This window comes from Polyodon spathula, chromosome 1 (assembly GCF_017654505.1).
Source record: "Polyodon spathula isolate WHYD16114869_AA chromosome 1, ASM1765450v1, whole genome shotgun sequence".
NCBI classification, from domain to species: Eukaryota; Metazoa; Chordata; class Actinopteri; order Acipenseriformes; family Polyodontidae; genus Polyodon; species Polyodon spathula.
The window spans coordinates 68,089,321-68,113,342 of record NC_054534.1 but is presented as its reverse complement, the minus strand read 5'-3'; the positions used below and the strand labels follow the sequence as shown (position 1 = coordinate 68,113,342).

The 24,022-nt window shown below is 37.5% G+C and overlaps 1 protein-coding gene across 3 annotated transcripts in view; it reads left to right on the top strand.

Annotated features, from left to right (window-relative positions):
- The window catches only part of LOC121321435 (F-box/WD repeat-containing protein 7-like), a 182,840-nt gene that overhangs the window by 117,175 nt on the left and 41,643 nt on the right, over positions 1-24,022 (top strand). Inside the window, exon 1 of one of the 3 annotated variants that reach the window (XM_041260399.1) lies at positions 2,280-2,635. The exons of the other annotated variants lie outside the window; for them this stretch is intronic. Coding sequence (XP_041116333.1) covers positions 2,438-2,635 — 198 coding nt within the window. The 5' untranslated portion in view covers positions 2,280-2,437. Of the gene's footprint in view, positions 1-2,279; positions 2,636-24,022 lie in introns of those variants that run through there. 3 annotated transcript variants of the gene reach the window in all.

Below are 24,022 nucleotides of genomic sequence, written 5' to 3'. Positions count from 1 at the left end.
CCTTAGTGTTGTCTGTTTATGTTTTTTTTTTTACATGTGTAATATACTGTACATGTTTCCATTGTACACTAGTTCTCACCATAGTTCTTCGTTGCTACCTTCATTAAATGGTATCTCACTTTCCATACCACCAGGAACATTCACCTATTTATGGCAGTTGTCACATTCTGACACAGTTTGTATGTTTGCTTTCTTTTATTATATTCTTCCAAAAGTGTTGTTTTTTTCTCTGTCTAGTTTGGGTTTCTTTTTTTTCAGCCATACTGTAGTTTTACTTAACTGCCCAAAGGTTGCCATGGAGACCAGGAATTACAGCGTACAGTAAGGTACTCGCCTATTGGTTGAAATCTTTAAAGATTCCAGACAAACTTAAGTGTTTTCCCTTAGCAAAAGAGAGTGATTATTAAGTTTTGTGCAACACCCTTACGTTTTTCCCTTAGCTTAGTGAAAAAATATACAAGTGAAATACTTAAGATGTTTTATGCAACCAGGCACAGGTCCCCTCTCTAAGCAACTCTATCAGCAAAGCAGACATATTAGCACAATTCCTCCTCAGAACACCCAAACTACAGTATATCACATTACCCTTGTCAAGCTTTTATTGCAAAGAAACAAATGTGTTCTTATAATACTGTCAAAAATAAAGTTTGTTAAGTCCTGCAGCGTTCATGCATGCAAGGAATGAACAGAAGAGTTTCTGGAGGTTTTTTCTTTGCATGTCTGAATTCAATTTAATTAACAATAAAACAAAGTGCATACTGTAAGATCAATTGAATGCACGAAGGTCGGGCAGTTTGCCTTCAACCACACAATTGTTTAGACGGCAAGGTTGAATTAAGTTTCTTTAGTGATATTGCACTTTAACTAAAACTGACATCTATGATATGCTTTTTTTAGATATAAATAAGAGCTAAAAGTGAATGACAAAATAAACAAAATAAAATTGCTGTTCTTTTGAGGGCTATTATATTTTTAACAGTGTTGCCTAAAATGACACGGTTGCGTAGAGTATCTCTACAGTACCTAATCAGAATTTAAATATGGTTTCCCTTTATTTCTGGAGATGCAGAGATCCTGTCAAAATCTTCTGTTTTAATGCATTTCAGTAATAAATAGTCAGGGATCCTTACATCCTCCACCCCCCTTCCGACGTGGTTTTCATGTCATACTTGGCAAGTTGTCCTAGATTTTACAGGATGACTGGGCTCATAATTACATTGAATAAATCAAGTGGAAAAGAGGTTAAGGGACCGTCAAGGTGATTTGAATGCCACTGAGGCTTGCTCGTTTATTCTTTCAATTTAAACCGTGTGTCCGCGGCTAGAAGGCTGAGCAGTGTGGGTGTTGTAAATTAGGCCACTCTGTGTGTTTGCATTATGCCTGTATTTGTGTCTGTAGGCTTTCACAAAAAAGGACCAGTTTTTTTTAACTTCAGTGAGCAGATAAGGTTTTCTTAAGCCAACACAGAAATGTGTACTGAAGAAAGCCACACGAATATGCAGAATGCTGTTCCTTGCAGTACAATTAAACATCCTTAGGGGCATGTTTGCTGCTGCTTCTGTTGTCTATTAGGAGTACAGATATGCTATTTCTGTAGAACTAGAAACAGATCGTAATGCTGGTGTATAGACCCCTACTCTGTGCACTTTGTAGTTATTACTGCTTTTATTTGTAGAAAAAAAGTGATGTGAAAGCTTAATGGGCTGTATCAGTCCTAATTGTGTCTGTTTAAAACTAATAATAATAAGATAAGGCTGGCTTATTGAGGCCAAAGTCCAGTTACTATCATATATATGTTTTATATATATATATATATATATATATATATATATATATATATATATATATATATATATATATATATATACATATATATATATATATATATATATATATATATATATATATTATATATATATATATATATATATATATATATATATATATATGTGTTTTATGTTAGTGTACACAGTAGTAGTACTGACTCTGTGTTTATTGATGTGTACAGTGTGGTATTCAAAACAGAGCAATTAAATGTGTTCACTATATAGTTTAAAAGGTAATGATGATATAGATTTACGTATAGTGTATATTAAAAATGACAGCATGTGGGGCATATTCCTTAACGGATAGCGTATTCCAAAATGACTGAGGGAGGTCCTGGAGAAAGACTCCGCAGCAGCAGCTGTTGGGATTGGCAAGCGCTGCCTGTGATGTCAGTGACAGCAGTAGTTTTTATAGCCTGTGGCTTCTTTGTTGGAACCTGAACTTGGAGTAGACGGAGTGAGCTGTCAAGCGAGGCAGCCCAGTTGGTTTGAGGCTGAGGGAGAGTAAAAGTGCAGCAGGCCTTGGGTCTACTTGCCCTGTTCATGTCCTTGCTCAAACTTGCCACCCCTAGTTTTCCTCAAGGAAAATGGTTTATTAACCAGGCCTGGCGATGCTTCGGCATTGCCTGATCCCCGGCTTCGCGTCAGCCAGCTACCGACGAAAGATGTCTAAACCGGCGGAGACAGCTCCCTCGGGCCAGGGCTTGGTGCTGGCTGATCCGAAGGCAGGCAAGGAGACGTTGCCCCACCAGAACGTGCTCAAGATCTTCAACATCATCACCCAGGGGTTGCCATTCTGCCGCCGACGGGTGAGTGAGGAGGGATGGAGGGAGAGAGGGAGGGTGAGTGAGGAGGGATGAAGGGATGGAGGGAGAGAGGGAGGGTGAGTGAGGAGGGAGCATGAGTGAGTGATTGAGTGTGCTTGAATTTTTAACGTGCGTTGAAACTTCAAAGAAATGCTTTCTTTTACTGTAGGCATAAATGTGGTGGTGATGATTTTATGTAGAATGATTTCATTATTGTATGTATGCTGCCAGGACTTGTTGAAACTTTCAACATGGTTTGAAACATGATTGTAAAAACTTTCATTTCATGTTTATGTTCTTTCTTTTTGGATGCTGTCTGGTACATTTAAAAGAAGCATTATAGGTGACAAAATGCTTAAATGGTAAGCAACCAGTTTTCTGTTAGCAGTTAATTTATCCTAGTGTTAAAACCACAGTTGTTGAATCAGTGCACTAGAGTACTGAACCCTTCTGTTTGCAGGTAAGCTGCAAAAACCAACAAGGTGTTGCTGTGCAGGTCAGTTGTTTTATGTTTGGTAGTTTTTTCTCCAAGTAATTACTTGGTTAAGTTAACATTTGCAATAAAAGTAAATATTAGGTTATCTTGAATTGGTCATGCTGTTCCATTTCTAACTGAGAATTGTAATCTGTACAGTAATGTGGGCAGAACATTTATTTTTAATAGAATATTTCTTTATTCAAAATTTAAATGTTTAAATGTAGAAGAGCCAATGTCATGGGAACAATTATATGCTTATTCAGATATTGCATATTAACCAGATAAAATTGTAGCTGGTACAGTATAAAAACAATAGGATTTTAGTCTGGACAACAGAAAAATCCTGGACAACTATGTTTGGGTAAGGAAACACTTGAGCGAAGTCTGAGTGTTAGTTTTTAAATACCCTGGCCATTTTTATGATTTACTTTTGACTTGCTTGAAATATTGCTTGATTTTAAAACATACAAGTTTAATCAAGTTTACCTCAGCCATTTTTCTTTTTAATCGCTTTCAAAATGACATGACGCACATAGAAAAATAATGAATAGCATGTGGTCTTACTCTATTTGTATGACTTTGTATGACTTGCAGTGTTGTATAACACCACACAGTGTATATAAACTGCCAATGAGAGATTTCTTGCATTCGCAGAGGAAATGCGCCAAGAGCCACTCCCCATCTCCTTGCTAATTAAGCCCCCTGGTGTTCTCCTTAAAAAGACTTGCACTAGCACACCTATTTTTAGTACATGTTTAATGGTTCCATTTGAAAAATAAGTGAAACGTTCTGCATGATTCAAGTGTTGTTCATTGCAGTTGTTATTGCAATTAAACATGTAGCGCTCTTTCTTGAGGAGAAATGTAGCGCGGAAGCTGGGCGCATGAGGAAAGATACACTTGGTGGTACATTGTTTATAGACTATATCTCAATTCCAATCCAAGCATAAGTCCTGGGTCGGGTTTGTGATGCAGTACGGCACCATTTTAAATACCGTGCACCTGTGATGCTGCTCTTGGCGTGAGAAGGCTGTTTTTTCCCTTATTGAATTGAAATGTGTCCAGGTGCTCATTGGTTCCCATTTTAGTGTCATTTCCCTATAAGGAGTTTTTTGTTATGTTCTGCATTGCAACTCCTCCAGTTTCTTTGTTTGCTTGAGTGATCGTTTCAATTTACCAGAAAACCTAAGGGCAAGGTGTGTTATCTTAATGAACTGACCCAATTACCCGAAGACCCCTGATAAATTGAATAAAAAAAAAAAAATCAGACTGTCAGTGGTGTTTACACGGTTGCTGGAGGTACAAAGAGCAAACATTAAATACAGAACGGCAAGAAGAATCTCTGCGTCCTCACATCTGTGTTTATTTATATTTAAAGAGATCTGCGCAAAGACTAACATTTACTTTATTATTTAAATACCAGAAGATGTTACAATACATTAATTGTACATGGAGAAAATGTTTCCTTTTTTGTGATTTTTTTTTTAATTGTATTTGTTTTTTATTAACAGTAAACTCATCTATTCCTTTGGCAACACATTTCGTTCTAATTATGATGTTTCACGTACTGTTGAGGTTGCACTGAAAATACGTAGTGTATACTGTATTGTTTTAGGGAAGTGTGCAATTTGGGCCATCGGGTGTTTTATCTAAGTATGAGCTGTGGAGTTAGAATTGAACATCTTTTTGCCTTTTGTTATACAGTAGCATGTTGCTAAGTTATATTATATTCTAGTTGTTGAGTAAAAAACAGACACTACTATAGACTTCACTGTTCTTGCTTGCTAGAAACATGACCAGATTATTAATAAGATGGCTTCATTAATTATGATGACTGCAGAAATAATGTTTTTCAACCAATTTGATTTAGTATACCTCTATGTAAAAACTTGCCTACAGTCCTCCTGATACCGTTTCACCATTAATCATAATTTTAAAATGGATTACAATATCTGAACTGCTCTTAATAAAACAAAGGTAATACCATTGTCTTGTGTGTTTTTTTAATTTATTATAATAAGAATGATATTTAAAGTCATCAGTGATTTTGTTATTTTATTAACTGTATATTTGCCAGTATAAGATCACACATTGTTACCCTAGGCTAGTCCAGATCACTGTACTACGATGAATGCAGTCCAGTACTGGGTGTGTAGTATAAGAAACCAATATGACCTCTCAAATGTACAGCTATGAAATACACACTTTTCTGATAAGTAGCAAGAGAACAGCTGGATTGCCATGTGGGCCTGGGAAAGCATGGTTGAAATGACATAGCATCTCCTTAACGCTTTTTAATTTGAAACCTAATACAGATACTTGCTATTTATATCAAGGTACTGTATGTGTCACCAAACGAGACATGTTTCCTTAGATTTGGGGGTTCTGGGAATTCACCCAAAGTTTGGAAATCATAAAGGCTGGAGATATTTTTTCTATAATTGGTTTTGGTTCATGGTTTACTAACCAAAATAAAATTTGATCCCAACAAGAGTTTAATGTACTAGTTCCTTTGATTTGCTTTTGGGACATAGGTGGGAGAAGAGTATTTAATTTTTAATTTTTTTATGAAGTACAGTAGCAGTTGTTCAGTGGATCAATGTGACATTCAAAATCAAGAGAGTAAATGCTGCTTACAGGAAAAATCCATTTTGAAACTTCTTTCTTGGCAATCCTTTTTTCGCTCAACACACCAAACTTCGGCACACCAAAGCCCTCCGTTCTGTGGTCTAATTTCAAGAAACTACAATGTTCTGAACACTTCCACATTTTGACTGCAGTGCTGAAGACAACTGTTTCTTTACAGACAGCTGAAATGTAATGCAGCCCCAAGAATGTAATCCTAAATGCAAGTTCAGCAAGCTTGGTCAGACAAATTACATTTTGCTGCCTGCTGGATAAGGAATAATTAAATACAGCAATGTATTTTATTTTATTTCGCCAGCCTCCTTGTGTCAGGCAGTGTTGAGGTATACTCATCACTGCACAGCTCAGCATTCCCACGCTCCTACCCGACAGGGAAGACCTTGGGTAAACAGCGGCACATATTTAAAGGTCACGACAGACCAGGGACGAGTGTTCATTCTGCCTGACTTCTCCGCAAGTGCTTTTTAGCTGCCAGAGCCTGTGAACAGCAGTTCTGCTTTATCAAGGTTGTAGAACACAGTAAAGCAGTGGTGGGCAATTCCGGTCCTGGAGGGCCGGTGTCCCTCCTGGTTTTTGTTCCAACTGTACTCTAAATTACTTACTTGGACCAGTTAAGTGCTTATTAGAAGTCCAATTAATTAATTTAGAGTACAGTTGAAACGAAAGCCAAGAGGGACACTGGCCCCCCAGGACCTGAATTGCCCACCCCTGCAGTAAAGGTTCCACCCAATTGTGTGAAGCATCAAAATTGTATTTTGAGCTTGATCTTAATTTAATAATTGTTTCTCAGATATTTAATAACTTTCTAATTGTAACGACTGCAACAGTATTTATGGTTTTTGTGCATTTCTGCTCAATATACAGATAGGCAGGCGCAGAAAACTATGGAGTGCCATTTGTGCCAAAACTATCCAGCCATTAATTTGTCAATTTGTTTGTCAATTAATGAATGGGTCCATTTGTCCAGCAATTTGACCATAAATTTGTCAGTTGATACAGTAATTCATAAACTTATTTGTTAATTCATCTAATAAGTAATTAAGTTATTTGTCAATTCATTTATACGAAAGGTTAATTTTTAATCAGCCAGACAAACTTCCAACTGTCAACCTTGCACTGTGCCAAAAACACTGCAGCCTTTCTAGCAAATGGGAGCACACACTAATATTTTAACCAACGAAATTCCGGCCTCACTTAAAACTGCTTAATCCAATAATATTTAGAAGGGTGTTTCAAAAGATATTCTATTTAACAAGATACTAGACTCCGCTGATTTTCAATGGAGACTTCCATCTCACTGCGCGCAAAGCATTGTGATATAAAGAGAGTTAGGCAAAAAAAATTCTATGGAGAGTCCGTGGAGGTGTAAGAAATATTGCTGGTTTGTGCTGGTTTTTGCCATGTTAAAAAAAAAAAAAAATGTAATAAACTTTTGAAGTAGATTTCACATTTGCCCGAGGCCTTTTGAAGAAAACGGCAACCTTAGCAATTTATGACAATATGTAATTAGTATGAAAAATGCTATTTTCTGAGCCTTGTCCCATCAGTGGTGCATGCGCAGAAACATTGCTCTAAAGAAGCACTGGTTACTTTTAGAAATACATAACATTACAACATAAAATATTATCAAGGCACAGCAATATAGTACAGTAAACAAAACTACTGGTAGATGCTTGGACAAAGTAGGTAAAAAAATAAAAGGTAATGTTCATCAGTATATTTGTTAAAATTATTTCACAAATAATTAACATACACAAAAATAGTAATAATAAAATATATCTGATATGATATAGCTTTTAAATGTCCCATTACCCGCTTACGGAAGCTGTGAATAGATCTTATCATCGATGACAAGTTCGATCAGCAGTAACTGTATTTACTGTGCATGAGCCGCAGAACAGGACAGTGCTCAGGAAATAGCATTTTTCATAATTACTTATTGTCATAATTTGCAGTTGTTGCCGTTTCCTTCAAAAGGCCTTGGGGAAAATGTGAAATCTACTTCAAAAGTTTGATGTATATATTTTTTTAACATGGCGAAAACCAGCAGCATTTCTTACGCCTCCATTGACTCTCCATAGAAAAAAATTCTGCTGAATCTCTGTATGTACCACAATGCTTTGCACGCAGTGAGATGTTCGATATTCCATACTTTAGGTCGGAGGTGTCCAATCCTGATCCTGGACAGCAGTGACCCTCCTGGTTTTTGTTCCAACTGTGCCCTAAATTACTTACTTAGAACAATAATTGGTCATAATTGGTCCAATTAAGTAATTTAGTACACAGTTGGAACAAAAAACAGGACAGACACCAGCCCTGCAGGACCAGGATTGGAAACCCCTACTTTAGGTCCATGATAAACTAAGGTTTGGTGCTAATCTAAAATAAAAATAATCTAGCATGGTGCAGACCCTAAAAGTATATATTTTGTTGTATTTCAACTACATATGTCTGCACTAATGCAACAGCTAATAATTTTATAGTATGTGCTATTCATGCAGCAGCAAAAAAAGCATTCATTCTTAATAGGGAGTACATACCCATAAGGTTTCATTATGGAGAACATGGTTGTGGATCTAAAGAGAAAAGCAGTAGAAATCCATTCATAATATAAAATTGCTCAGCAACAACTTGGTAGTGATGCTCATTCCCATGCCGTTGCAACATTGTGGAATCTTTCCCATCTGAAAAACGGTGTTCAGTTACTGCAGCAGTGTTTATTAATCTGCTCTCTTCAAAACTATTACTTGCTTCCCCCTCTCAAATACACATACTGTAACCTTTTTTATTATGTGACTGGATATCATTTATTAATTTCATTTCTTTTATGTGAATATTTTTTAAATCATCTTTGTAATTTTACTGCTGTTGGTCCTGGGAGACATCCATTCGAGGTAAGACTTTGTTCTCAGTGCGCCTTGCCTGCTATAAGTGAATTATTTATTTATTTGATTTTATATATATATATATATAGATATATATATTATATATATAGATATATATAATATATATATATAGGATCCTCCATCAGGTGCATCTAAATATTCGACTAACCAACAAGAATCCTATTGTGTCCGTTTGGTACATAATTTATAAATGTGTACTAAAAAGATATCATGTAAACAAATTCTAAATGAAATCTGCAATAAATCAAATACATTCACTCTATGTAAGATGGTTTCTTTCCTTTGCTTACATGGTCGTTTTGAGAGGTTATCAGGTGTTTTTTCTTTTTACTGACAAGTTTATTTACTGTAATATGGTGCAATGTTATACATATTCCCCTGGCTTATATTCTTTCAGATAATCAAGCATGCTTTGAAATATGAAAACTCCAGCTTTGCCCCTTCACTGATGCGTGATTTTTGAACAGTTACAAAGTAGGCTATAAAGTAGAATGAGGGAAGCTGGTCTGTACCACACTGGACAGTTTTGATAATACTGCCATCTGTACATATGTTCCAATACCCTTCTGTTAATAAACCTGCATCAGAAGATTTCATATCTCCCACAATACAGCTGAGCAGCTGACACAAATCCTTGCATTTTTTACATATTTGTTCCTGATCATCTTCTTTCCTGGCCTTTGCGTTCACAGCCAACAAAATAAAAAAAAGTGGTCAGTTTTTCTAATTTTCTAAAGAGTACGGCAGACTCTCCTCTCAAATGTCTGTCGTTGTTTCCCATTACAAGACTCGGTCCAATTTTTACTTCCATTAATAAATGCGAGTTGAGCGACTGAACAGCTGATTATTTTTTTTTTTTTTTTTTTTTTTTTTTTTTTTTCTGCGCATGAGGGCAAGATTACTCCAGGGATGGGCAGGACGCTGTTGCCCTTGGACTCAAAATAAAAACAGAAAGGCATCTGCAGAAAGCTATTCTTAGCGAATTTTGTTCCGGAGTAGGACGCAAACTGCAACGGTGGCTGTTAAGCTGGTTTTCTTTTTAAACGAAGTGGCCGAGCACCAGAGCTGTTTCAAAAATCCCCAGTTGCTGGGTCGTTCCACTTTGAATCATCGACATTTTTGCTTTGCTACTTAGAAATGAGCTGATGTACATTGAAGTTGTGAGTTTTTTAAACTGATTAACATTGAATATGTGTAAGTCGTTCAGCAGTCAGACTTAATGCATTTTAACCAAACGGTCACAAATTAGAAGCGGGAGGCAGGAGATCCTAAATTTAAATTCATGCTTGGTCTCTAGTCTACAGTACAGGGTACCACCTTTTTTCATCAGGGTTGAATGGAAGCGAGATGCTGCATCTAGATTGATATACCTTGGACAAATCATTTCTAAACAAATACGCATGGCGTCAATGCAAATTGATATGCAAAATTTTGGTAGAACACCACCCCCTACTGTTCACTAGAGGAATGTATTTATGTACCACACAGAGCTGTCCACACTGTCAGGACTGATTTCACCTTCAGCAGATGTGAACGCTGCAATGTCTCTCATCTGTAACTAAAATCAGTCGGTGATCAAATGAAAGTCAAGTAGACAAAAGTTTATCTAATGCTGTCATCAGATGTTTTATGCAGTATGGTAATAAGTCAGATCTGTGATTTTCTGCTCAGTCTCTGCTAAAGGTTTCAAATCTAAATCCTGAAAAGGAAACACTACCGTACCATTACATCTAAGAAGTGATGTTTGTTTATCAATCGATCGCACCTACCTAACAAAATAATACCACATGCAGCAGTGCCTTATACACCATCAGCCACAGTTTAAAGTCCTGAGTATTGATTGCGAGTGCCTTTGAATGACTTTGGCTCTATATTTTGTGTGTTCAACATTGGCACTTTCTATTCATTATCTGGCTGAGACCCAATATTGAACTTTCCCGCTTATTCTTTTAAACTCTGTCCGATTTCCTCCCCTTCAACCAATATACATATTTCAAATTGGGTCTTCACACTCCGAGGCAGCCCTTGAATAGACTGCTATAACTGATACGGCTGTCTGCATGGTTTGTTTAATCTTTAGCTAAAACCTGAAGCCTCTCCGTGTGTGGTCCTGTTGGCACTGCTCAGTGCATGTTCAGAGGTTGCTCGAAGGAGAGTCTTTTCCAGCAGCTTAGGCAGATGCTTCAGATGCAAGGAATGCTTTGCAGTATTATGTCACAAGATCCAGGGAGCACGTCAGGCACTGCTTTTCCAATATGAGCCTGCGGTAGAAGGTGGAACGTTGCTTCATTTGGTTTAATGAATAAAAAAACAGAAATGAGATATATATGTATGTGTGTGTATCCAGGGTCCTACATAAACATTAATGTGGTTTCTACAGTAAGTGGTCATACTATAATTTAATACAAATTAAAGCTAGTAAGCCATATATTGCAGTGTTTTGTAGCAGACTGCAAGCACCACACAAAAAGTGAAGCTTCTCCAGATTTCCTTACCCCATGCTAATCTCTTAAGGAAGTGGGAAGGCTTGATGGTTTATGCTAATCTGCATTAATAAAATGAATAAGAAATATCCAAAACTTTTGGGGTATAAATGTAATTTGTAGACCAAAGTGATTTTCCGTTTCATCATTACTCTTTTCTATTTGATAATTCATTTCCATGTTTTTCCATTTCATATACCTATAACTTGATATTTATCTACTGGACTTCTACTTTCAAACTATGTTGTTCAAGTAAATGCCAATACATTATTTATTGTTATTTGTATTTATTTGAATCAAGCAACAGTCAACAGAATTGAAAAAATATTAAAAAGAAAAGAAAAAATACAACTTACTATAGAAATTGCATTAATGTTTACAGAAACAAACTTCTGAAAACTGTAAAATCAGCAGTGTTTTAAATCACTGTTTTCGCAAGCACTTATTTTTGTTTAAATGTATTTTATGTATTTATTAATGCACTTGTGCATTCTCGGGCTAGGTACTTAACGAAAAACTGAGTCTTGCGAAAGCAAGTATACGCGGTATCTTGGAAGACTATAAATAAATGTAAGGGCTGGTTGGTGCCACAAATGTTTTTAGAAACTTAAAATTGGTCTAGTTTGTTTTGGGGGGGGGGGGGGGGGATGTTTGTATAAAATGGAATACAGGAAAAAATATAGCTTATAGTTTACCTTTATCTATTCAAATGTACTACCAATTAATACTGCTTAGCTTATGTCTTTAGTTTAATTTAGAAAATGTGATACTTACTTTTTAATTACCCATGTAATATAAAGAAGCTGTAGAAAGCTAGAGTGATTCTAAACAAGGCTGTGAAAGGGTACCAGCCAGGTCTGTAATTATGGCATTTCTTCACATTGTCTGCTGACTCATTTAAACTTTGAGTGCTGCAACATAAAAAGTGCAGTCTGTCGTTGACTGCTAAAGTATTCAGGTGTGGAATTTGGGGTGAACCTAATTTTTGTGTACAGAAAACTTTTAAACATTTATACTCACTTAATTTGGGATAGGCATGTTTTTAAATATGTGCTGTTCTTTAACTTGGGTTACTGCATGCTACAGTAATGGTACTTGAGCCTGTGCTCTTGGTTCCAAATTCAATGCTGCTCCTTCAGAACAATCAATTGATCAAATTTAGTAGCATTTAACATAATCTGATCATGATCCAAATCTTTGGAGTGGAACTTCCAGATTCTTTAGAATACCTAAGTCCTTAGAAATCTCACCTGAGAGAATTCCAAGAATCCAGCCTTTTCCTTTTGAGAGCTCGCTCTCTGTTTGCTTGATCAGTAGAATTTGGATTTAACAGGAAAATCTTTTTTTTTTTTGGTGGAAATTGTCATGATGTTTGAGTAGCCAAAATGGTTGTTCAGGGAAGTTTCAAACAGTATTGAATGTCCTGTGTACAGAAACCTGCAATCTATAGTTCAGCACCGATCCACTCGGATTTGTGATTTGCCATTCCTATACCATTGTGCAGGACAGAGCCGAGTGGCTGAACTGTGCTCCTCTTTACTTAATGTGCCTGTCTGTAACAGGTGATGCTGAAGGAGTACAACTGGATGAACGGTACCATTTTCATGTAACCTTAACACATTCTATAGAGAATGTAGTAAAAATGAATCTCTATGTTCATGTTTTAAGACCAAATATGCACCAGTGTTCCTTATTTATGATTAAGGGTATGATTTTGTCACAGTAAAATATGTAAAAATCACATCACAATCCCGGCTAAAAATAGACAATTTGTCGAAATGATCACGGCTCTGTTACAGGAATATGCTTACCTTTTTTAATTCAACATTTATTCCTCCTTGGATGTTTTATAATAATAAAATTAAAAAATTAAAAACCTGAAGACCATGTAATTTTTATAAGAAATGCTCTGGTTGTAAATTGAGAATTTTTCAACAATATCCTTTTTATTAATGTCTATTTAAACACCACTGTAGTTTTGGTATTACCAGGTGTACATTTAAAAGTTCTGTTGTTACAAAGTCTGTCATCCCTGAGCACATTGGTAAAAGATTAGTAGGATCATTCTGCATCTACACTGTTGACAGGTACTATTGAGCACAGCAGGACGATTACTGGAAGAGCTGCAAATCGGGGTTTCATTCTTCTCCAAAACTGTAAAACGTCCTCACTTTAGGTTTTGTGTTATCAAGGGTATGCAGAGGTATACTTTATGCACAAAAGGCTTTGGTTAATTTTAAAAGTTTGTTTCTCCTTTTAAAGCTGAATCCGTCTGCTTTCATGGAATTGCTGGGGATATTGTGTAAGTATTCACCGTTTATTTGATGTTTGCTAACTGCTTTAACGTTGCACTGCCGGCAGTTTAAAAGATGTTATAACGGGGGACTCGCTACACGTGATGATTGATTGATTGATTGATTGAATGAGTGGTTTGGATGATGTGGAAGCATGTTCGCTGGTTGATTGACAGGAGACAGAGACTAGAAGGTTGAGATTGCCATGGCCTGCAGGCGCGCAGGCTTGTTTACATAGTACAGATAGGAACTCCACGTTACGCTGCCAGCAATGATAGGTCACGGGGGACATACGGTACAAACATTTGGCGTCAAAATACAGTCAAATAAAAGGTGCCATGAAAATGGCGCACACTGCTCCGCTAACAAATGGAGGTCCCGCTTCCACATCTGTCTGCTATACTGGGTGGAATCTACTATCCCCAAACTAACTCCCTGTTCCTCAGAGTCAGCCTTTAGAGGTCACTTCGCTTCCAGAACCCAGTCTTTTAGCAGCATAGATGGACCGGCAGCAGCAGCGCTCTGAAACCTGTGATTTACAGCAGCCTTGATCTGTGTAATCAGGACCCTTTTATTCCTGGTGCTCTGCTTTACCACGCCCGCCTGTTGATTAGGAGCTTGCAGCTGGGAAACATTCACACGCTGCTCCCTCCCGCAACTAAATACAGCAGGCAGACTGCTGTCAGGTTCCGCATTAAAACCAATCTCGTTCTTATTTACACAATCACGACACTTGTGTGATTATATTGTATTTACAATAAACAATCGCAGAAGCCCCCTCCTTATGTGCATGGCCCCAGCCCTGCTACAGATGTGTACGGCTACCTTCCTATTTTCACGCTAAGTGGAAAGAATTAGCCAGATTCGCGGGTTCCATGAAAAGTCATGACAGCTGTGATATAATCAGATTCTTATTCATGAGAAATGATACCAGAACAAAGCCTAATTGTATTATTTCGCTTGATTTAAGAATCTTTCAAGTTGTGATGCTGTTTGGCCTTTCAGGCGTGTACATGCCCATTTGTAAGCCAGCAGGGGTCTCGCTCAGTTCAGTGTCATGCAGATATTAAATGGTTTTGCTGTTATTTTTTGCTCAGAAATAACATATAAAGATTAACTGTGTCCTGTGTAGAAACTCTAACGCTTTTGTTATGAATAATGCTCAGTGGAGGCCCCTCTTATTTCTTGTCATTCTAAAAGGCTGCTAAAACTTAATTCACTTATCTCAACTTCTAGTGCTAGTACATGCCTGTTGGTTGAGGACCAATTCTAATCATAGCATTTTTTTTCTGCACTGTGGGTCTAAATTATACATTGCGTAGAGGTTTTTTTTTTTTTTAATGTAAAACGACAGACGCTAATGTACCATAGTCACTCAGCTAGATGTAAATAGTCCTGTCGCTTTGTCTGTTCTTCAATTGTGTACACTTAAATAGTCCAGAAGTGATGTGAGGTAAACACGCTGGTCCATGGAACAACCTGTGAAGTGTGTAAATCTGGGACTTAAAAGGTGACGTTAGCTTACTGCAAAAGTCATGCAGACTCTAGTTTACCATCTTATATGATTTGGCTTGAATGCTCCAGTTGTGGTCAGGTCCAAGCACGGAATTGGCTTTTGATTTTAAATAAAGCAATCTCCATTCAAATCGAGACGTACTGTAAATTCTGTTTTTCTCACAGGTTATAAAATGAACGCCATGCCTAGACCTTAATCTCGACGGACACTTCAGATGTGGAGTTTGCTATGTTCGTAAGAAACACCTACCAAGAGATCAATTCTGCTTTAACCTTTCAGAGTACTGCGTTTCCTACACGTACCATAAATAACGCCCTGGTATTGACACTGCAGCCATATGTCAGCTTTATAATAGGGGCCATCCTCGAATAAACGCCGCTATCAGTAAAGAGACTTTAAGGGATTTATTTCTCCCCCTACTAAAAAAAAACACACACAGTAAACAAATAAATGTGCAACACTATGTACATGTAACGCCCCTGAATGTATATTACAAACTAATGTACACACACACATAGTAAGCACTTTTTTTTTTTTTTATGGTAGTACAGTTCTGAAAGAAAAACCAAGATAAACTACGTACAGAACAGCGGTCCTTCTGAAGTTCTTACAGGTGGTTTTGTTGTTTTGTTTTTAGTTCAATTATAATTTCCTTACTCAATCCCGTACAAATAAAAACAATGTGCTTGCTATCTATGAGAAGATTTAGTTTCGGTTTTATGATTTTACAAACAAGCAAGTTACAGTGAGAAAAAAAAATAACTGAGTAGGATATATTGTAGTTTTTACAGAAATCAAGCTGATATTCTCAGGTAATTTTTGGTGCAGAAAAACATCTACGTCACACTCTTGGATTAACTGCCACAGCAGCATTGTCCCGCCCCTTAACAACCAATACGCACTTCTGATTCGCCGATACAGTACTCCCTGACCTTCCAACTCCCACCTAATAGGCTCTCGGTAACTGTTAGCGATAAACGTGCTGTAGTCAAAGTAGGTTAGCCACACACGCTGCTGCATACAGGTAGGCTACCATATTACAGAAAATAAGCAACTGCGATACTTCTAAAATGTCATAAATCATGCAGTAAAATATTGCAGCATTTGAAAATCGTAATATTGTTAATAAAGGTCGCCCTCGTATAATGGCCGTCCGCTTAAGTGCTGCAGTCATTTTGATCAATTTAAAATAAACGCTGCGGCGCCAAATTGAAGTAATACAGTAATATATTTAGCATTTTGTAAACTCAATAATTGCAGCAACGAGAATATTAGCATACCTAAAACACAGCAGTTTTTCAGACTGTTCTGTCAAAATAGTTACAAACCAAACTTGATGAGCCATTTAACAGCCTGTCATTTTCCTTGCACACATTTCATTTGACAGCAGTTTTCAGTTGCTGGTTAGTAAGCCGTCTTTGCAAGCTGCTTTGTAAGGAGGTCATGAATGGTAATTGTTGACTGAACTGTAGTTGTCATGATGATGTTCTAAGTTCTTCCTCAGCAGTTAGGTTCTTCCTCGGCAGTGTCTGAAGCCTCCTTCCAATGGGGTAAAAAGGTTTGCAGTATCAATATTACTTTCACGGTCCCTCAGAAAAGCATCACCTCATCTCTGGCAGGAGTTGACTTGGCACACCTGATATTGCTAAATGATTGCATGCTCAGAAAACCAAGTCGGAGCGAGTAATAGTGGAGAATTGCTCTCCCATGCAAGCTTTCCACAGTGCTGTCATTTGGTACAAGATGGCTGTAGCCTTGCATCTTTCAGCGGCACAGTGGTAAATAAATCAGAGTGCAGGCAATGGTACTCGTTTTAATCAGCTGGTAATGTTTTCAAATGAAATTCCTGAAAGCGTTGTCAGCTCCAGCCTTCTCTCCCCTCTGTGATTTATTCTGGGGGGGAACTCTGTTTAGGCATCACTTTGAATTGAATGGACGGAATAAATAGGAATGCAGTCGGAGTGCATTTTTTTTCAAACTGCATTTCTTTTTCAACAGGTTATGTTCAGACCTGTGAAAACAACTATCTTTTTCACCATGCAGAAATGATTGTGCATATTGTTTTTGTCTTTTTTTTTTTTTTTTTTGTTCAGATTTGTACGACATCGTACTGCTGTCTGTTGTAAAAATACAATAGGGGACAACTTACTGCATCATAGCAGTGACTGTTTCATTTGCAGCTAGCATCTTCTACAGTGCATTGTCATTTCATAAATTCCTTTTAGTCAGTCAAGCTTAGGAACTAACTCCTCCTTTTTAAATTACTGTCAAGTTTATTGTTCTTACGTTGCTACTTGTCCTGGAAAATTCCACAGTTTATGCTGGCAGATAAATACTAAGTTATATGTTTTGGCATATTAATCAAGAGTTTGGGGGATATTGGTAGTTTGCAGTCGCACGTTGATTTTAGAGATGCGCAAGTTAAGATTTAAAGGCAAAGCCGCAGCGTGCAATCTCTCTCTCTCTCTAGGCATATTGGTGGTAATGATAGCACTGTAAGTCTGATATTCTGTCTAGATAATTTATTTTGCTTGTTTTCAAGAACTCCCTGCGTGTAACCCTGCCATAAGCAATACAACTATGTTGGCATGACAGAGGAAGACACAAAAACAGGTGGTAATAAAATGATAGTTAGGAAAAGTTAAGCAAGGTTACAGTTGAATATACAATCCTGGGGGGGTGACGGTTGTCTTCGGCACAGTGTACAAGAATTACAATTTAGCTATTTCTAGTTCTATTTCTACTTTAACTGTTTTACTGATCCTTGCAGTTACACCGTAGGCATATTTGTCCATCTACTCTACAGTATGTAAATTATGTAAGAGTAGTGATTGCCAAATGCTGTAATAAGTCTATGTTTTAGCAATTTACTCTACATGCCTACATTAGTTGCTTGTTTGCATTTCTTAATGATAGTTAAGCTTAAGTAGTGAAAACTAAGGTATTATAAATTCACCATTTACTGTGAAACTAGCAACATTATCTGATCTATTGCTTAATGTTTTGCCTTGTTGCTTGTTTTTATACTTTAATATGGACTCTGCAGGTATTTCAAATACGAAGTTCCAGATTAGAAATTGCTACTGCTTCTTGGTACATGCAGCAGTTCTGTCAATCTCATGCCAGTCATTGAGCTGTGACACCAGGATACAGAAGGATAAATCATTTTGATAAATTCTCTTTATTTTCAGGAAAGTGGAAGCCATGGAATTGTGGGTTTCAAGTTTATTTCACCAAGATTACTATGCTACAGTAGCTTGTAATTTGCCTACTTGTTGATGACCAACACACACCCTCCCCTAAAACATGTAGTTATTGTTTGCCTGGGGAGCTGTATCTCAAGCAACAAAGCCAAACACATAATTTTATATAAAAAAAAAATAAACAGAAAACCTAACAGCCTGCTTTTCCATGTTTGACTGTTTTTTGTTGAAATGATTTATGAACAGGGCCCCTCCCCTTTAAAGGGGACAACACCACTACTAGTCGCTGGCAGCGAATTGCTAATTAGTCATAAATCTCCATAGTGAAGATTAAGCACAACTTAAAAATTAATTCTCCTTCTGTGTTGACATTAATAAATTTGTTTCATTAACATCTGATATATGAGAGATCTGTGAAAATTCAGCTGCGCAGTGAATCATTTAATCATCTTTTTGTAATGACGTTTGTTTTAAATTGATTTCTGCAGTTATTAATGTTCACACTGAGAATAGATGGAGTATTTGAGGGGAGGATACTATTTTTTATATTTTATTATGCATATTTTCTACAGTGCATAATAAAGTACAGTAATCAGCCGTGTATCCGATTGCGATGGGACTAGAGTCTTAAATAAATCTGGTTTTAAATACCAGTAAACACAGCTGTAACATTTACTGTATTCACACAATTATTGTTTTGAGATTCAGCTTTTATTAGGGAGCTCCTCTAAATCCCTTGTTTAGAAAGATACAGGGTGTTAATGCTTGTGACTGGGTAGCTGTCTGCCATGTGGGTGCATTCGCTGCTGAGTGACAGGCAGGAGATCGAGATGGGGGTTGAAGTTGATACACCCTGCAGGTGAACAGGATTTATTTACATATCATCACACTGAACAGCTCACGTGACACTACCAGCAATGGTAGCGCACAGAGAACATACAACACAGTGTACGAAAACTTTGGTATGATCCACAATCTCTGAACTAATCTTCTCTGTTAAACGGTTCGAGCGGATATGTGATGGCGGGATACACAACAGATTACTGTACACCTTTAGAAGATCATAAAAATAGTTTGTTTACATTAGCATGGACAGTGCAACCGTTCTGAGTGTTGAAGTCAGATCACTACTTTTTTTACTAAAGGGCAAGAGCAGTTTAATGAAGTATTTGGTTATACATGTTTACTCACTGGTATCAAATCACCTGCTTTCCTTTGTTTTAAAAGTTTTACAGAAAAATCTCAATTACAAAATATTGCTGTACAGTACTTTAATATCTGTATTGCATGATACAATTAAAAATGATTCACACCCAATACAGTGCTTCTACCAAATGTTTGTAGCACATACTATGACTCCGAACCATAATTCAATACTAAAAAATGTACACTGAAACGGTTGCAGTATTAACCAGTTAACTACATTAATCCTTATTGATACGATTTCATACTAAAGGTATGCAAGAATGTTTTGATGCATATGGTAAACAGCTGTGTCCTGAAAGGAGAAGACAGATATACGAAAATAAAGTACACAGTGTTGGCTACAGTTTGGAAAGCCATCAGGACCATTAAATGAGCTGTGATAGTCCTCGAGCTTGAACAGCAGTACAGTAGCGTGCTGAGCCAACACGTCTTCAGAGTGGGTTGTTACATTACACTCTTATTCTCATGGTGGTGATCTTGTACAGGGATTTTTAACACTGCCCCTTTCTGGGTTCACAGAAAGTCTGCCTTTAGAGCGGGTTCTGTTCTATATTGGTAAATACAGATAAACGATGTGTATTGCAGAAAAACAGATTTATAGTTATGAGCTGTTGTGATTACCCTGCAAATTGCTGTAGTTTTAGTTTGCTTGTTGTCTTTTATTTAAATGCGTGGTTTGTGGCAGGAAAGCCCAGTATAGATCCCAGGTGTTATAGACTCGAAGTCCAGTGATTTTTTATTTTCTATTTTTGCTTTATTTAGTCCCGCTGAGATTAAACCTTTTACAAGAAAACTCGGTCAGGAATGTGTGTTGTCAGAGTCACTGAAACACATGCACCCCATTCATTCCCAATTTAACACATCAGAAGCGCACATAGCTCTGTGTGTGACACATAATTAGTGCTACAATTTTAAACAAAGGATATCCCAAGCCCTCTGACCTTCTTTTCTACCCACAAGACCACTAAAACTTCATCATGCCCTTGGTAGAGACAGATTCTTCCCTAGCACAATTGCCTACTCAACACAGCATTGTGGCTGGAAGTGATGGGGGACATTTTTAGAGCAGCATTTCAATTACAAAGGGTGCGGCACCATAGCGGGGCTTTTGGGAGCTGTATTTACAACTGGTATCATCTTTCCAGCGAGACAAGAAGCCATGCTTGCATTAGATTTGTTGACATTGAAGATACAGTGGCCTGTATGGGAGGTATTTAAAGGAGAGCATTTGACCACCAATCCCCCCTCCCCCCAAAACACACAAACACGCACACACGCACACACGTACTGTACCCACAAACTACTACAGTACTGCTCCCCCTCTCTGTATAAACTGCATGTCTTTAAATTTTGAATGAACTGAAGAAAAACTAAATGGCTCTTTAGAATTAGATATTTTAATACTTAATGAAAAACTGCATCCTGCTCCCTGTGGGATTCCAGTAATTATCAGCCTGCTTCTGTGAGTCTCTATTCCAGGGTCCTTCTCCCGGAAAAAAAAAAAAACAAGAGAAGTGCAGGCAAATTCAAGCTTAAACAAACTGCATTCTGACTATTTAAATGCCTGTTGCTTCGCAGCAGTGGTGGTCCATTTCAAACTGTCCTAGGTCTTTCACACAGTTCTATTTTTTAATTAAACCATTTTTCCAATGAAAATAACAGTTTATTTCCACCCTTGTTTACATTTATTCATTTATTTTCTTCTATTCTGGCATTGTCAGGAGTATGTTCAATTTGAACAGTGCACAAGGACCATCTTCTTGTTATCTGCTGTCGCTGTTGCCCAGGAAGTTGACAGCCATAGGCCGAGGGGGGATGTCTGCACTGGCAGTGTCTCCTGGATTTGACTTTGATTGTTGCCACCAGGGGGCAGTGTGCCCACAGCTGCACCAAGTGAAGAGCAGGGAAAAACAGCTTTCAAGCTTCAAATAACAGAGCAGTACTATACGACTGTGTGAATTAGGAGAAATAATTGAATTTCACCTAGATGTATCAAGCCTATTTACATGCATGATCTAATTTCTAGATTGAGGCATATGTAAAGTTGATTTCTGCAAGGTCATGCAGTGTGTTACCTGAAATGTCTTTCAAAATAGAATCCCCAAACTCCCAGTTCTTTGAACTAGCCACTACACTGCATAAAAGACCATTTCTATTAAGTCCCAGTTGACAACAGAAAAATGCTATCCTAAATTACCATAGCGCAAATACGATGGAGTACATTTGAAGTTCTTAGCAAAAGCTTTTTTTTATTTTTACTGGCTAGATGCAACTTGGAAAGCTGTTTCTTCTGTGTTGCTTTCCTACCAACTGTTTACCTGTATGAAAAGCTATTGAAGAACATTCGGTTAAGTACGTAATACAGTGCTGCTAAATGGAGACTATTCAAATTAAAAGGTTTCAACTAGAAACTTTTCTCTGTCTTTACGCATCTTGGAATTCCGTGTTCTGTTATTGCCAAAAATCATGCTGTGCTCATGACGGCAAACAATTGGGAAAATGTGAAAATGTATGGAGATGTTGGGTCATTCAATGAATTGAAAAGAAAATGCTTGATCAGAGCTTAGTCAGTTGAGAGGTGCTGCACGCATCATAGCATCAAAGTTATGTCTAGTGGGCGTCCTTTCTTGATTTTTTTTTTTTTTTCAGGAAGTCTAGAACAAAACTAGGACCCCTTTCCCTCCCCTGCAACTCCCTGTTTCTCCCTGAATAGACAAAATAGGAATGTATTTTTAAAGATTTGTCTGATAGATAAGCAAGATGCAATAAATTTCAGTCTCGGATTACATCACTGAAAGCCTTTGCACAAAAATGTTTTGGACTAAAGTTTAAGAAATTACAGCAGCAACTGTAACTTGCATGGAATCAATCTGCTTTCACTAAACCAGTCCTGTGGTTCTGGGAGTTTAAACGTCACATTTGTACGTACATGTTCCAAGTACATTGCGAAGCTGTAACTTTTCCAGGTTCAAAGTAGATCGCACATAGGATGCTAACCACTGTTCTATCAATGTTCTATAATTGGAGTGTGTAAAAGAAGACTAAATTATATTCCTTTGTGATCAACTTGAGCCCCAGGTGTTGAGGTCCTGAATTTTGATCATGCTTGTTCACTGGAATGGTACTCTTCCTCAGTAAATTAGTTGACAGCGCTCGGGCCGGTACCAGTTGTTAATCTGGGAGGCAAGTTGGACATAGACAGGCTGGTGACCCTGCAGTGCATGTCCCAGCAATTGTTCCCATTAAGGGCTGGTGTTTTGAAAGAGCCCTGGGTGTTATTGTACGCTACCTGTAAAACAGCTGCAGTGAGGATTCTGGATGTCTGTGAAAGAAAATTGCTCTATAAACAGGAATGATGAACCAGTTATTTATAGCCGCCTTCTATAAAAGTTTGAGACGGCTCCTGAGTGTGCTACTGTTGAGAATGTGGATGCCATGTCTCAGATTTCTGATAGGAAATTTCAGGTCAGTAATGTTTCAGTCTACAGTAAATGACCGTGTTTGGTGCTGCTGCTACTGCTGGTGCTGCTGCTTCATTGTATTGTGCTGTCTCAGTTCTGGTGTGCCAGGAAATGTCTTTACATTTTTGTTTGTTTTTCCATTTTAAGATTAAACATCCCTATTTTAACCCTTTTGAAAACATTGCTATCTTGGCATTGCAGTGATAAGACAAATTCCCCTTTGTAATCTTCCACTGGGAGGTTTAGGGGGCTTAGATCTATTTAGTCTGGTCTCTAGGGCTTGATTCTGGTAATACTTGTCTGTCTTCATGCAAAAGCAGGAAACTCTGACCCTTACAGCAATTTGCTTTTAAATCAAATCATAGTTTATTTATGTAGCACCTTTCATACAGGTATATCTTAAAGCACTTTACAGGACAAAAATAGTCAAATTTCAAGTTTGGCAGTATTTCTTAAATGGTAAAAAGATGATTTTGTAATCATTTTGATAGAAACCATGCAGGATTTGCTTCTTCCCCTGCAGAGGGGCAATCCAAGCAGCCCTATAGAGCAATCTGCAGATCAAACCCATAGACTTAAACCCTGAGGCAAGCCAGCATGTCTCTTGTAACCTTCAAGACCAGAACTGACATGTCCCAGAGTAATTGCATACAAGCACAAGAGAGACGTTGGTTTGGGTGCTTGTAAGTTAGCATAGTTTATTTCTGACTTTGTTTCATGCTCCTGCAAAAATCCTTTTAAGGCACTTTTTTCTGTTATTTTAATGGAAATATTTGCAAAGTAAAGTGGAAGAGGGCAAGGGGGTCCAGTTAAAAACAGGTGCCTCTAAAAACATGAAAGGCAGAGTTCCCAGGAGTTAATCCTAGTGCCGGACTCCCACAGCTGCATTCCAGATAGCAATAGTTGATGATGATGGAAACTGTAAAAGACCTTATAATTTAAATATTTTACCAGTGAAAACTATTAAGTGCAGGAACAAAATAAGTCATCTTGCCATCCCATCAGAATGAAAACTTGTACTCAATAGACATCATATACATACTGCAGTTCAAGAGTTTACAGGTTGTTTGTTTTTCAAAGCTTTTTTGCAGTACAAGATGGTCAAAAATACATTAGAGTTGTGTTACTTGATGAAATACTGTAGCCCCATGTCTTCAAGATCTGCAACTTCAGAGAGAGATCTTTATTGTCTATGTTA